Source organism: Scyliorhinus torazame, chromosome 9 (assembly GCF_047496885.1).
Source record: "Scyliorhinus torazame isolate Kashiwa2021f chromosome 9, sScyTor2.1, whole genome shotgun sequence".
In the NCBI taxonomy this organism is placed as follows: domain Eukaryota; kingdom Metazoa; phylum Chordata; class Chondrichthyes; order Carcharhiniformes; family Scyliorhinidae; genus Scyliorhinus; species Scyliorhinus torazame.
Genome location: NC_092715.1, coordinates 32975727 through 32990565, shown reverse-complemented (window position 1 = coordinate 32990565; position 14839 = coordinate 32975727). Strand labels below are relative to the sequence as shown.

General features: G+C 45.5%; 1 protein-coding gene across 3 annotated transcripts in view; it reads right to left on the bottom strand.

Moving 5' to 3' along the window:
* galnt7 (UDP-N-acetyl-alpha-D-galactosamine: polypeptide N-acetylgalactosaminyltransferase 7) overlaps nucleotides 1-14839 on the bottom strand; it is a 186613-nt gene that overhangs the window by 33076 nt on the left and 138698 nt on the right. The window contains exons 5-7 of one of the 3 annotated variants that reach the window (XM_072515757.1): nucleotides 10363-10442; nucleotides 4961-5143; nucleotides 4613-4795 (exon numbers count right to left, since the gene is read on the bottom strand). In XM_072515757.1, coding sequence (XP_072371858.1) covers nucleotides 4613-4795; nucleotides 4961-5143; nucleotides 10363-10442 — 446 coding nt within the window. The remainder of the gene's footprint in view (nucleotides 1-4612; nucleotides 4796-4960; nucleotides 5144-10362; nucleotides 10443-14839) is intronic. The other 2 variants (XM_072515759.1, XM_072515758.1) reach the window with 2 other exon arrangements.

The following is a 14839-nucleotide window of genomic DNA, read 5'->3' as shown; positions in this document are numbered from 1 at the left end:
GGCTTTAGAGAGGGTGCAGAAGAGATTTACCAGAATGTTGCCTGGTATGGAGAGCATTAGCTATGAGGAACGGTTGAATAAACTCGGTTTGTTCTCACTGGAACGAAGGAGGTTGAGGGGCGACCTGATAGAGGTCTACAAAATTAAGAGGGGCATAGACAGAGTGGATAGTCAGAGGCTTTTTCCCGGGGTAGAGGGGTCAATTACTCGGGGGCATAGGTTTAAGGTGAGAGGGGCAAGATTTAGAGTAGAAGTACGAGGCAAGTTTTTTTTACACAGAGGGTAGTGGGTGCCTGGAACTGGCTGCCGGAGGAGGTGGGGGAAGCAGGGACGATAGTGACATTTAAGGGGCATCTTGACAAATACATGAATAGGATGGGAATAGAGGGATATGGACCGAGGAAGTGTAGAAGATTGTAGTTTAGTCGGGCAGCATGGTCGGCACGGGCTTGGAGGGCCGAAGGTCCTGTCCCTGTGCTGTACATTTCTTTGTTCTTTGTTATTACCTGCGTGCTAGATATCTGTGTTTCTTGCACAAGTACCCCAAGTCTCTTTGTGTTGCAACTTTCTGCAGTTCGTCTCCATTTAAATAATATTCTGCTCCTTTGTTCTCCCTTCCAAAATGAACAACTTCACATTTTCCCATATTATGTTCAATTGCCAACTTTTCCTTTCTTAACCTATCAAATATCTTTGCAAACTGTTTGGCTCCCTCTTGCAACTTGCTTTTCCACCTATTTTTGTGTCGTCTGCAAACTTGATGGAGGAGTACATCAATTTCGTTCCGCCAAGTCATTCATAGATTTTGGGCGCAATTTAATAAAAAAAATCCAGAGCTCCTCAGTGCAGGAAGAGAAAAATGGCGTCCGATTTCCCGGCCCTCTGACAAGACCCCCAGACCCCCCCAACACACCTATAAGAAGGTCCTTGGGGCCCCCCCTCACCCATCTCACATGGGCAGGGCACCCCTGGGCATTATCCCGGATGTAGGCAAAATGCCAGCCTGGCACCTTGGCACTGCCTGCCTGGCATCCTGTACGGTCCCTGCCAGCCTGGCAAACCCATAATGTCCCTTCCAGCCTGGCAGTACCACATGGGCATCCTGGCAGTGCCAAAGTGGCACCCAGGTAGATCTCTGGTGGTCGTTCAATCCGGCGTCAACATGGTTAAGTGAGTTTCTAAACTCACTTAACTATGTGAGCCTGAGGGCAGCACGGTGTCACAGTGGGTTAGCACTGCTGTCTCACGGCACCGAGGTCCCAGGTTCGATCCCGACTCGGGGTCACTGTCCGTGTGGAGTTTGCATATTCTCCCCGTGTTTGCGTGGGTTTCGCCCCCACAGCCCAAAGATGTGCAGGGTAGGCGGATTGGCGACGCTAAATTGCCCCTTAATTGGAAAAAATGAATTGGGTACTCTCAATTTATTTTATAAAAAGGAAAAACTATGTGAGTCTGCACCCCACCCATTGTGGGCGGGATCCAGATCGTGACATCTCAGATCTCACAAGGCGTAACAACCGTTGGGAATCCCAGGATCTACCGGCCGCGTCGGGTTCCGATTCCGGTGGGTTGTGGCTTGTAAATCTCGCCCATTGTAAACAGTTGCGGTCCCAGCACTGCTCTCTGTGGAACCCCACTGATTACAGATCACCGAAATGAAAACAACCCCCTTACCCCAACTCACTGTTTCCTGCCCATTAGTCAAGTCTCTATCCATGCCAAATGGGCATCAGTGAACGAGATGAGTTTTTCTGATAATCGATGATAGTTGTCATGGTCACCATTACCGAGACTAACTTTATATTGTAGGTTAATGAATTGAATTAATTTCCATCAGTTGGTGTGGTGGCATCTGAACCCAAGTCCACAGCGATTAGACTGGACCTTTGGATTGCTAGTCCGGCTCCCCTTAATTTGTCTTACTCAACGTAAAATTTGAAGTCTGAAGAGCGACTGGCTATTAAAGGCATTTGTTCGATGCTATTCGTAATTAAGATTATTTTAATCAATTGTTTATTTTTCCACAAAAATCAGTAATGCATCTTATTCCCTGCAAATCGGGATAAATCAGGTAGGATCACACATAACATTGCTTTGTAAGGATCGACCAATATTTAATGCTGAACACATCGCCAAAAACATTTCCATACGGTGACCTGCACCGATCTGTATTTGCTCTGACACATTAAATAATACAATCAAAGAAATTGGAGACAGCAAGCTCACAAAAATAGGGCCATCATTAATTTGTGGTTGGTTCAAGATTGCCATAAAAATGGGAGCCAAAGTTATGGTAGCCCACACAGAAAATTCCGAAGTCAGAATCAGGCTGCTTTTTGCGCTGTCTATACATTTCCCTTGGAAGATAGCGGTTCACTTTGGCGTTTGAGAAAATCTCAGCGCCACAACCGCCCTGGATTGTCTAACCCAAAAACTATCCACCCTCAATAAAGTAATGCTTTCTTACACAATATCCAAATTCACCCCTTTTTTGTCCCTTTCTTCTGCTATACAGAACCAAATTAAATAGTTCTGACACAACCTCTACATTCCTGCATCTCAACCTTCTTCTCTCCAACTCCCAAGTTCGCTAATGGATCCTCAAAAATTTCATTCTGTGGTCCCCGATCATTGCTGTTTTCTGCACATTTTGTTTACATCCTTTCTGTCATGAAGGTTCAAGAACCGTTGACAATACTCAAGATCTAATCTTAACAGCACATTGCATAGCGGCAGAATGGTTTCCTTCAATCTAGAACTCCATTGATATAAGCATTTTTCTTGACAGTAGCGAAACTGTAGCTTGATGACTTGAGGGATCAAACTGCTAAGACTTCCAGAGCCTTTCCTGATTGGTTAGGGTCAATATTTTCCCATTATTCCCATAACTTCTCTGCTGATTTTGTATCCTAAATGCATAATGTATCAACCTTGAAATGCACTTGTGAATTATCCACTCACCCTTCCAACAATCCAACTACAACAGTAGCCCCCGCCACCATCCAGCTTGTCTCTATCATCCATCATGTGATCCACCAACATATTGTGAAATTATCTGCAAAACTTTGAGATGAGGCCACCTTTTCAAGAGCACTATAGCAACTTTGGGTAGCATAGTGGTTAGCACAATTGCTTCACAGCTCCAGGGTCCCAGGTTAGATACCCGGCTTGGGTCGCAGTCTGTGCAGAGTCTGCACGTTCTCCCCATGTGTGCGTGGGTTTTCTCCGGGTGCTCCGGTTTCCTCCCACAGTCCAAAGATGTGCAGGTTAGGTGGATTGGCCATGCTAAATTGCCCTTAGTGTCCAAAATTGCCCTTAGTGTTGGGTGGGGTTACTGGGTTATGGGGATAGGGTGGAGGTGTGGGCTTCGGTAGGGTACACTTTCCAAGAGCCGGTGCAGACCAGATGGGCCGAATGGCCTCCTTCTACACTGTAAATTCTATGTTTCTAACTCCTATTCCTCATTTCGAAGGCCCCTATGTTTACCATTGCCCAAAACAATTAGATTAATTTCATTACATTACAGCTAATATCTTGCCCGTTAATTTTTCTCCTCCCGTTTTCCAACTCATTCCATTTATTCCCAAGGGCAGCATTTTAATGGTGTTACATGTAAGTTATAAAAAATTATGGCTGGCTTCATGGTAAGTAAACATCCTTGAATTAGCTCCAATTTTGCATGGCACGTTTTAAGACGAGGGAACAAGTTTGGTTGTGGGAATTGATGTCTTCTTATTGATTCAGGAAGGGGTTAATGCTGCCCTAGCTCAAGTGCTTTGTGTAATTTTACACTACTGTAATTCAAACCAATTTTCCCACCCGTGTTCTTCTCAGGTTTTAGCAATGGAGAAATAATAGAAGCCGTTTGTTTACTTACTTAAATGCACTCACCCATATGCCCATGTAATAAAAGGAGGAGTTAAAGCCACACCAGATGCCAAGATCTGGTGAGTGTGAAAAAGTACCCGCCGGTGTAATGCTATGGTAAACTTTACATGCAGAGATAAAATTATTCTCAGTGGAAAGTACAAATCCCACAGCTTTTTTCTTCTGAAACCCACCGTCTTGCAAGATATTCATATCTGCACATTTTGACAGAAATGTTCAAATCACTTAATACATTCTATGCCGCATTATCTCCACCAGTTGTACAATTGGAAAAAATTAAAGTGATTGCAGCCAATTGTGTGGGATTAGGACACTCCCTTTGCAATGAACGCCAGCTCAGATGTGCAAGCATGAGCTGTACCTTGATGATTGCATTATATGCTAAACTGGAACTTCTGGTTTGTTGTACTTTGGGCACAGTTGCCACAGAAATTGAGAAAGAACTATTGGTCGATCCCTACTTACCATTAAGCACTTCACGGCTTAAATGATTTCAGAGTTTTGAAAAGCAAGTTAAATAAAGGAAAAGGATCTTGGGTTTGAAGTTGGGAAAGAATAGGCAATCTCTGTGAGTGCAGTCTTTTCAGTTCATTCTGAATGTTGTTTTTCAGGTAAAAGAGAAAAGAAATATCTAACATAAAAACAGGAACAAAAACATAAATGGACATTAGAATTAGTGCGCAGATTTTTATAAGTGGCAGTTATTAAATGTTCTAATGATTACCAATATGGCTCAGTTCTATGTTTTCTCCTTTCCTTCTCCCGCTTGGACAGAGGGACTCGCTTCCACAGCATGCTCCAGTCCCATGCTCCTCTAGCAAAACCATCTTCGTCACCACCCCCTTGTGGTGATATGTCGTAAGTATTTCCATTTATGGCATCTATGAGTGGGACAGTACATGTGGTTCTGCAGCAATACCGTTGGTGGAGGCAGAAGGGGTGGGAGCAAGGATCCATGCGTCAACATATTATTGGAATTAGGGTGAAGGATGCAGCAGAATACATGGGAAAAATAGAAAGATTATAGGGCTTAGATATATATTGACAAACAATAAATTTCAACTGCGATTACCGATAAGGCTCAGTTTTATGCTTTCTTCTGGCCTTTTCACGACTGTTTAATGGTATACGTTTCCACAGCAAGCTCCAATCCCAGGCCCCTCTGGCAAAACCATCCTGATCCCCACCTTGCTGCGGTTCAATGGTAAAGTCATTACCATCTATGTAATCTATAAGGGGAACTGTGCATGTAGTTCTGAAACAAACATTCAAGAACACAATAGATACCAAAAAAGAAGTGGTTACCATTTTGAATATTCACATTTAACAATTCGCTGTAAAGTGCAACAAAATTTACGCAAGTTGAACTACTGATGGCATTTAACAAAAATTTTAAAAGCTGTAACTCTACTATTCATTTTACTCTTGTTGGTGTTTGAGATTAGGAGTCTGAAATAACAACTTAAAGCTGCTTTTGTCTGGAGCTCCTTCACATCATCATTCAGCCAGATCTGAGAGACTCCGTGGCCATTTGGGATCCTATCCACTTTAGCCTGCACACACATAGCATGCTTTTGTCTTTTATCATTTAATCTGGTTGTAAATAATTTATTCTGAATACACATTTTATGATTCATTATTTGCATTACAGCCTCTCGTTTGCATATACACAAAGTGTTTAAAATATACATGCATCTCCCCTGAGTCATTCTTTCAGAATGCGCACAAACACTGCCGCTTAGGAAAAACAACACTCATGTTAACTGTGTGTGTGTGTGGGGGGGGGGGGGGGGGGGGGGGGGGGAAAGAGAGAGAGAGAGAGAGAGAGAGAGAGAGAGAGAGAGAGAAGAGTTAGATGATGATTAACAGAACTTCTTACACTAGAAGGACAATTTGCTGGGTCACTCTCCGTGTGGAGTTTGCACATTCTCTCCGTGTTTGCGAGGGTTTCACACCCACAACCTAAAGATGTGCAGGCTAGGTGGATTGGCCATGCTAAATTGCCCCTTAATTAGAAAAAATGAATTGGGCACTCTAAATTTAAACAAAAAAGAGAAGGACAATTTGGTGCACAATTCCTGGGGTTTTGCAACAGGTTAAAATGGTAATTAAGTACCGTATTGCAGCTCAGCCACATGAAAAATTATTCTTTTAGGTTACCTCAGCAACAAATAGTTGATTAACAGTAACCTTGCATCATCACCGCAGCTCAGAACTGGCAGAGATTTTAACACACGGCAGAAAGAAGAGTGCTTTTATCATTAGGAAGGTGTGCAGTGTGACTCGAAAATGTAGGCTTTTGGGTGAATGGAAGCCAATATTTTTATTTCAGTACAGAGGGGAAAATGCTATGATTATTTCAGAGAAGCTATTGAAAAAAGACTAAAAATTTACAAGGAAAATTGTTTTTCTCTCAGTGACACAGCCTTTATGCAACACAATGTGAATGTGCAATCATGGAAAAGGGAGGGAGGTCCAGTCTATTCTTTCCTTTCCAAGGAAAAGTGGTGAGTTTAGTGCAAAAGAGCTTGAAGTTGGACAACTACATGGAATACGAAGTGGGGATGTCAGTGTGATGCAAAAGCACAAAAACTGTAACACTGGAATTTTACAGGAAGCCAGACACTACAATAGAAGAACTGTTGGTTTCAATGAAATAATGTCTTACCTTTGTAAGGTATGCTTATTATAAACATTGTAGGTCACCAAGTAAAGCCTTTTATGGAGGGTAGTGGGTGCCTGGAAGTCGCTACCGGAGGAGGTGGTGGAAGCAGGGACGAGTGACATTTATGGGGCATCTTGACAAATACATGAATAGGATGGGAATAGAGGGATACGGACCCAGGAAGTGTAGAAGATTGTAGTTTAGTCGGGCAGCATGGTCGGCACGGGCTTGGAGGGCTGAAGGGCCTGTTTCTACCCAGCCATCAGAACAGTGGCCACGATACCACACAACCCTGCCATGACAATCTCTGCAAGACGTGCCAGATCATCGACATGACATGGATACCACCATGACACGTGAGAACACCACCCACCAGGTACGCGGTACATACTTGTGCGACTCGGCCAACGTTGTCTACCTCATACGCTGCAGGAAGGGATGTCCCGAAGCGTGGTACATTGGCGAGACCATGCAGATGCTGCGCCAACGAATGAACGGACATTCCTGCCTGGCGATTGTCGCACAATGTTCCCTTCCAGTCGGGGAACACTTCAGCAGTCAAGGGCATTCAGCCTCTGATCTCCGGGTGGGCATTTTCCAAGGTGGCCTTCAGGACACGCGATAACGCAAAATCGCCGAGTAGAAGCTTATAGCCAAGTTCCGCACACGAGTGCGGCCTCAACCGGGACCTGGGATTCATGTCGCATTACATTCATCCCCCACCATCTGGCCTGCGAAATCCTACCAACTGTCCTGGCTTGACACAATTCACACCTCTTTAACCTGGGGTTACCCCATCTCTGGATCTGTAAAGATTTAATCACCTGCTAATGGTCACATTCCAAGCATTGTCTGGCATCTTTGAATCTGTCTATATATATGTTTCTGGAACATAACTCTTCATTCACCTGATGAAGGAGCAGCGCTCCGAAAGCTAGTGACATCGAAACAAACCTGTTGGACTTTAACCTGGTGTTGTAAAACTTCTTACTGTGCTCACCCCAGTCCAACGCCGGCATCTCCACATCATGTACTTTTCTTTGTTCTTTGTTCTTTTGTGTGACTATAGACCAGAAACTGTTACTTCGGGAAGGAAAGAGATTCCTCTAGTTTCAGACACTGAAGTACAATGACACTGAGCAGTTGTCTAAAAGTCTGAATGCATTCCCAACTTGGCTGAGCTTTAAATTACGCAAAATCTGCTAAGGGATCCTGAAGTTTAAAAAAATAAAGTCAATGTTTAGTCAAAGATAGGCCACAAGGGGAGTGCCCTATCCAGCTTCCATTGATTCAGGGCTAACACTGCAATTCCTGTGGATGGAAATAATCTTTTGGCACAGGGCTGCTTTTGATAACCATCAAAACTGGTATTAAACAGAGGCATCAAACCAGATCCCAAGTGCCCATTCAGGTGAATGTTAAATGGCCTTACTGCATTATTCAAAGAAAGGCAGAGATTTCTCCCAGGTGTCCAACCAATATTTCTCCCGCCACTGCTTGGATGATGCAGTTGGCACAAAGTGCCAGCTGAGTTTACTAAGTGCACTCTAAAAGTAATTAACCGTACGAATGGCTTTGAGATGTTGAAGACAACATGTTGAAGCATTGCACCTATGCAAGATTTGAAGTGTTTCTTTAAAATCAGAAGCTGGGCAGGCTAGAGTCCAGTTAGGGGCATTTTTAAACTGCAGGCCAGCAGCCCACCTGCACCAGTATCTGAGTGAAAGCATTATAATCTAAGCTGTTTTACATGCAGACCAGCTTCTGCATTGGATATCGAACGATAAATCAATGTGGAAGGCAGCTCTATCGTTTTAGTCGCCATGCATACATGATGTTGTACAACAACATCTGTAATAAACAAGGTTGTAATATCCAAATCACCAAGCATTTTGATTGTCAGACATGCCTAGCTATTGATCACTTAATAATTTTGTGCAAACTAAAGCAGTTAAAAAAAATATTATTATTTTTGTGATATTTGCATTGCCAGCAAGGCCAGCATTTACTGCCCATCACTAACCACCCTTGAGAAGTTGGTGGTGAGCTAGTCTTTTTTTCTTCATTCATGGGATCTGGACGTTGCTGGCAAGGCGAGCAATTATTGCCAGTGACACCTCTTTCAGCTCAGTCATTCTCTCCGATATGGTCACTATCCTCATTCCATTAAGTCCAAGGGATGCAAGCTTGAAACTATAATGGTGTGCAACTGGTTTAGCCTTTCCTGCCAGATCTGGCTGGGCCACAGTTAGCATTACTGGATCCTGCTCTACTCTGCTAACCCAGCTCAAGACTTCAGGATCATTTTTGATTGCAAAGCCCGGACATATTTTCCTCATTACCAACCATCTTCTTAAACCCCGCCCCCCACCTCCTCTAACCTCATCTCCAATGATGTAACATAATTCTTTTTGTTTATTTATAGGATGTGGGTATGGCAGCCAAGGCCAGCATTTATTGCTCACCCCGAATTGCCTCTGAGAAGATGGTAGCGAGTTGCCGCCTTGAACTGCTGCAGCCCATGTAGTAAAGGTACTCCAACAGTGCTGTTAAATAGGGAGCTGCAGGATATTGACCCAGTGATGATTAAGGAACAGCAATATATGTTAGATGCAAAATGGTGTGACTTGGAAAACATTACAACAAACTCTTAGCTTGTTCCTTGATGGTAGTGGAAAAGCTTTAGGGAGTCTAGAGATGAGTGACTGTCGCAGAATATCCAGCCCCTGACCCGGTCTTGCAACCATTGTTAGGTATGATGCTTATCAAACCAAGTTTCTGGTCAATGGTGACCCCAGGATGTCAATTCTGATGATTCAATGATGGTAAAGCCATTAATATCAAGGGGTGTGGTTAGACTCTCACTTGATGGAGATCAACTCTCACTCATGCAAATATGTACAAAGGCATTTTGCACTGATGAAGGGATAAGCACAATGATCCCACCATTCAGGAAGGAAAGACTTGCATTTTCATTCAATGTTGTCACACAAAACAAACACCTCAAAACACTCAAGTTATAATAGATTGCATTGAAATGCAGCAGCTTATGTAGGTAAAATTCAGCGGTCATTTTGCATACAGGACGGTTCCGCAATTTAATAAACTACAAGTCAATCCTTTTTGGTAACGTGCAGTCGGTAAATGGAAGAATGCAAGCCAGGACACTGGGAAAATTCTCTGCTTTTCTTCAAATAGCACCCCAGGGATCTTAAATGTTTATCAGAATATCTTCCTGCCCTTATTTTCTCAACTTGCTGATTTTATCACTTTTCATCTGCCACACAATTTAATTTCTCTCATGCAGTCTTCCAAAAAAGACTCTTAAAATTTTCACTGCAGAGCCTCCCAGTGTCAGTGCTGATGTATTTCACTGAAGCAAGACATGAACAACACACTTCAATTCATTCCTAATTGTAACACACCACATTCATAGTCAGATCCTGGGACTTGCACCTCTGATCCCCTTGGCTGGAGAGGGCCCATAGCTTTTATGCTTTGTGATCCTGGGCTGCTGGGTAAAATGAAACACTCTCAGTAGTCTCAGCAAACCGCAAGGATGCTTTGGCAATATAGTGGAGGTGGAAGACACATACCTGAGCAAGAAACAAATAAACCACGCAATCTAATACTGTCGTGCTGATCTGGTGTCGAGATGGGGCGGGAGAGGGAGAAAATCTTGTATCATCACATCTGAATAAATAACAATCCCCAAGCTAATTAAATCCATTAGAAGTGGTTGCATGATCTTTCACAGCCTTTTTCTCCGAGCCTTTCCTGAACCAGGTTGAAATAAAAGTTTGCCTTACCTGTTTGTAGAAATGGGGGCTACAAGTGGTGCATACCAGTTGGGCCCAACTTCACAATGAGCATCAAGATATATCAACACCTAAAAATGGACAAGATTTTAATTGAATCAAGACCATAATCTGGTTCACTAATGTCCTTTAGGGAAGGAAATTTGTAATGTGGTTGACTCTTTACCGCTCTTGGAATGGCCGAGCAAGCCATTCGGTACAAGGCAATTAGGAATGGGCAACAAATGTTGGCCTTGCCAGTGACGCCCGCATCCCATGAGCTATTGTCAGATTCTAACCACACAGAACACAAGATGACAAATAATGAGCAAAGGCTATTCATGCCCATCCATTTTTAAACACAATTATTTAAATAAATACCTGTACAAAATGTTTTTTTCCCAATTAAGGGGCAATTTGGCGTGGCCAATGCACCTACCTTACACATCTTTGGGTTGTGGGGGTGAGACCCATGCAGACATGGGGAGAATGTGCAATCTCCACACGGACAGTGACCTGGGACCGGGACTGTACAACATTTTTAATACACGCATGTTAATTTTGAGCGTACACAAGGGGCAGACGTATAAAAAGACTAGTTACAAAGAGTGAAATTGACACTTTCAGATGATGTGGAATTTCTTGGTGATCATACACTTCATGTAAACAATCTGCAAAGTGAAAAGGCGAATAGATTAAAATGTTATAGATGTGTTGAAAACATATCATGGAATCAAAGTGTTCAGCCCAGCTCGTCCACGTCAGTGTTACCCCTCCACTTAAGCAAATTTTCCCACAGTTTTCCACCATTCTCACATAGCCCTTCAATTACTTTTCCTTCATAGACCGTTCCAACCTTTGTAATTTCATAGTATTTACAATACAATCTTGTTGCACAATGGATAGTGTCCCTGTCTTTGAGCCAGAAGCTCTGGTTTGAGTCCCACCCCAGGGCTCGATGGCCAAGGAAGGTGGGTTTATAATGCAGTCCAACAGGTTGAGTGTCAACATGCAAATCCTTCCAACATGCCAATGGCCGGGGGAAGAGCGGGAGAGGCTCCTGGTCAGCCACTCTTGAAGTGGAGTAGCACCGTTCAAGTTATAAGCCTCTGATTAACGATCAGTCCCAGGAATTACTAGCTATGGAAACAGACCAAAGTCTGCCTTACAGCACTACTAGGTGTGGTAATAATTTGGAACAATACAAGAACAGACCATTCAGCCCAACAGATATATGCTGATGCTTAACCTCCCACCTGTCTTCACCTTATGCACCTACACATCCCTCTATTCCTTTCTCCCTCTTGTAAAACTTGTCCGTCAACATAGATAAGCGATCAGTCTCAACTGTTCATGTGGTAGCAAGCTCCACATTTCAACCAATCTCTCGCTGTAGAATTTGCTCTTTAATTCCCTATTTGCATTATGGTGAAAATGAGTTGAGTATATAAAAAAGTTGCTAGATTTTTGAGTATTAAAGGAATAAATTGATATGGAGATAAACGCAGGAAGGTGGAGCTAAGGCAGACAATCATCCATGATCATTTTAATGGTTGAGCAGATTTGAAAGGCTGCTTGGCCTGGTCATAAATACAGTAACCAGTCCTAGAAGATGAACCATTTTCTGAGAAAATTCTGGACGTATTTATGTTTTGAAAGTGTAAGAGTCCTTCCTGCTTATTCTCTTATTTCCCCTTTCTTTTATTTTGTTGTTGGACTTTTGATCTATGGACGATTCATGGACATCTCACTTTAAGACAAGCAGCCTGCAAGATGTCTGTACCTTTAATTCAAACAGAAGAATCTGGAAGGCTGGGCTGGTTTAAACTGGTGATTGCATACTGGCCGGCATCAGTGAGGATTCGGTTTGATTGATTGGCTGGTGGCCAATGAATTGACCCAAAAGAATATGCTCTGCCGGTAAAAGGTGGTGATTGGATCTGATCCCACTGATTTTCAGAGTCCCAAGGCTGGAGTTTGGTTTCAGTTTAGATTCTGGCAGCCCGGTGAAGAGATCCAACTAACTCTCTCCAAAAAGATACAGCTAATTCTCTCCAAAAAGCAACTGGAAGGCTGTCTTGCTCTCCAGCAAGCCTTTGAGTGCTTTTTTCTTGACACTGCAGATGCCTGAAGTCAAACCATGAGCTGACAGCAAAGTTTGAGGTGAAATAAAGCTTTTTGCCAGAAAGATAGAGGCCTGAATGCGAACCTCGAACTGAAGGCCCAGTTTGTTGAGAAATAAGGGCCGGGATTCTCCGAAAATGGGGCTATGTTCCCATGCCCGCCGAAAAACGGGGGCGAACCACTCCAGACTTTTTTCAAAAAGTCCAGAGTGAGTCTCCGGTTTTAAGAGGGATAGCGTGCGTCCCGCAGCTCCTGCTGCCAATATGGGGCCCAGCACTTCCGGCTGCGGGTCCGCGGATGTGCGTGGCGGCCAGCTACGGGTCCGTGCATGCGCGCGGCGGCAGTTTTCGCGCTGGCCCACTGTGTGGCTCCGCCATGTTGCATGGGGGTCGGCACGAAGAATATAGGCTGCCCCCTGGATCACGCGCACCCGCCGATCGGTGGCCCCCGATCGCGGGCATGTCCGTCGTGGAGGCCCTCCCCAAAGTCTGATCACCCCCCCACCCCACCAGGACAGCCAGCGCGGACGCGAGTCTGAGCTCGCGCCGGGTGGAACCAGGTTGGAACCATGCTGTGAGGAACAAGGCCGGTCGATCGCGGAGAATCACCACGGGGACCTCTTTCAACGGCCCCCGACCGGTGCTGCATCGACCGCGCGCGCGGCGATTCTCTGGTCTGCGGAGAATCGTGTCCTGGCGCGGCGGGTCTGAGACCCCATTCTCCGCCCCCACGCCGAGCGCGATTTTGGCGCAGAGGCTCGGAGAATCCCGGCCAAGGTGTCTCTCCAGCGTGAGTACTGCATTTTATTGTAAATGCTCAGAAGGCCTCTGGTCATCTAGGACCCTACCCAGGCCGTCCCTCTGGACACCCTCATACCCCAGCCATATTATCAAGCTCAATTAGGAGTCCACCAGACATTGGCACTCCTCAGAAGCACTGCTCCATTGCAGAGGAAGCAGGGGATTAGTAGACCTCACTAGAACCAGAGGACAACTGCACCGCAGCCTTTGGAACCTTCCCTGGTTCTCTGCCCCTCTTAGGGAAGAGGACCCACCAGTGACCATCATCCATCCAGGTCACCAGCTGTGACCTCCGGGTGAGACTGGCAGCACTAACTGCCGCTGTCGTCCCCTCCCAGGCAGTGCTCAGGAGGGCGGGTTTGAGTCTGCGGCCCATGTTGGGGAAGAGGGTATCCCTCCACTTCCCACTGCATGGAGCTGTGGGTCTATCTCGGACTCTTAATCTCGTGCAGGTCTTCTCTGATCCATCTTAGCGGCTGCAGTGTTTAGTAAGTGGAGCGCTTAAAAACAACTCCAGCTGCCAGGCTCTTTGGCACTAACTCTGGCCCCAGTGGTTAGAATGCCTGCTGGGCCAGGAATTGCTAAGAATTCGTGCAAGCAGAGTGCTGGTCCATTTGCATGTCCTGCCTTGCTAATCAACCCCCCCGATTCTCCAGAAATATTTCCAAGTGTTGTCGCGAGCGAGAATTGGCACAGGTTTCCCGGCACTCGGCCCAGCGAAACCGGCAATGCAATTCAAATTTAATTGGTCCACTTAATGAGGCTCATGGGCTTCTCGTGGCAAATATCTCGGCAGCTGATTTGCCGGGACCACGCTCGTCAGTCCGCCTGCTCGTCAGTCTTGCCCACTAACAAAGTCGAGCAGCACTTAAACTGCACTCGCTCAGACAACCCTAAGCAGCTTGCAACAATGGCAGCGAGGAGACTGGCCCCAAGATTCGGGGACGCTGAACTGGGAAGGCTCCTGGACACGGTGAGGCCAGGAGGGATGTCCTGTTCGCCTGGGGGTCCCGGAGGGTGAGCCACAAGGCAGCCAGTGGTGCCAGGGATAAAGTGGCGGCAGCCATTAGCTCCAGCAGTATGACTAAGAGGGCTGGTCAGCAGTGCAGGAAGAAGGTCAATACGAGTGAGCTGACACCAATGCCACTGCCCCGCCGCTGCCTCCCCAAGGGAGCATTCACTCCCCCAACTCTCCAAATGGCCCCCAGCCCTCCTTCTCCCTTCCCTGCCCCCAACCGCATCTTCTCACTCCTCTCCCACTTCTGAACCACATGTGTGGCTAACGATGCTCTCTCTGTCTTCTCAGGAAAAGCTCTCCCACAATCGACGGGAAAGAGCCAAGACTGGCGGTGGGAATCCTCACCTCCTTTGAGGAGAGGAACCTGGAGGTGACTGGTGTGGCCGAGGACAGATCGGTCACTCACACGGAGGCTGGCGGATGCCGCAGAGGTGAAGCTCCATCGGGCTCCACCAGGGCAACCTGTCAAATGTGAGTAGTTATTGCCTTACTGACTGACCCATCCCTCCCACTCACTCTTGTCCATTCTCCTCCAGCTGACGGCCCA